At 53.9% G+C, this 651-nt stretch overlaps 1 protein-coding gene across 1 annotated transcript in view; it reads left to right on the plus strand.

Moving 5' to 3' along the window:
• ENDOV (endonuclease V) overlaps positions 1–651 on the plus strand; it is a gene marked incomplete at both ends in the record, with an annotated part of 8955 nt that overhangs the window by 2630 nt on the left and 5674 nt on the right. The window contains one exon of the mRNA XM_009875271.1: positions 320–444. Within this exon, the coding sequence (XP_009873573.1) occupies positions 320–444 (125 nt within the window). The remainder of the gene's footprint in view (positions 1–319; positions 445–651) is intronic.

Below are 651 nucleotides of genomic sequence, written 5' to 3' on the forward strand. Positions count from 1 at the left end.
CGGAAGAGCTCTGTGCAGGGAACGGGCAGATGTTAAGAAACTTCCTGCGTCTGATGTTATTTCAACATTGCAATAGAAAATCTCGCTGCTTCCCAGAGCAGCACGAGGTGTTTGGAAAGGGCCACAGGAGTCCAAAGAGCGAGTGGTCCCTGGGAGGAGATACTGGGAGTAGAGGATCAAGAAGGCTGGGAGATGCCAAACATAGAGCCACCATCCCACCTTCTGAAGGCAGCTGGCTAGTTCAGAGTTCATTTGCCGCTCCGTATTTGTTAAAATAAGCCTCTGAAGCATTTGATCTTTCTTGTTTCTGAATGCACAGGTCCTGCGTAGCTGCAACAACAGCTCTAAGCCGCTTTATGTCTCCGTGGGACACAGGGTGCGCCTGGAGACGGCCGTGTGCCTGGTCAAGTCCTGCTGCAGGTACCGGATCCCAGAGCCCATCCGAGGCAGCGGGAAGCGGAGGAAGAGGAAGGCGGGTGGGGATGCAGGCAGTGCATGCCAAGCCTATGGCCATGCTTCAGGGTCTATTTGTCACCCATCTGCAACTGAGAGTTCTGCAGCTGGGACCCTTCTTGCTGGCCCGCTCTCTTCAGCCCGTTGTGTTGTTTACACAGTAGTTAACCCGTCCTTCCTTCTCCCTGGCTTGTTCTT

This window comes from Apaloderma vittatum, unplaced genomic scaffold, assembly GCF_000703405.1.
Source record: "Apaloderma vittatum isolate BGI_N311 unplaced genomic scaffold, ASM70340v1 scaffold26678, whole genome shotgun sequence".
Classification (NCBI taxonomy): Eukaryota; Metazoa; Chordata; class Aves; order Trogoniformes; family Trogonidae; genus Apaloderma; species Apaloderma vittatum.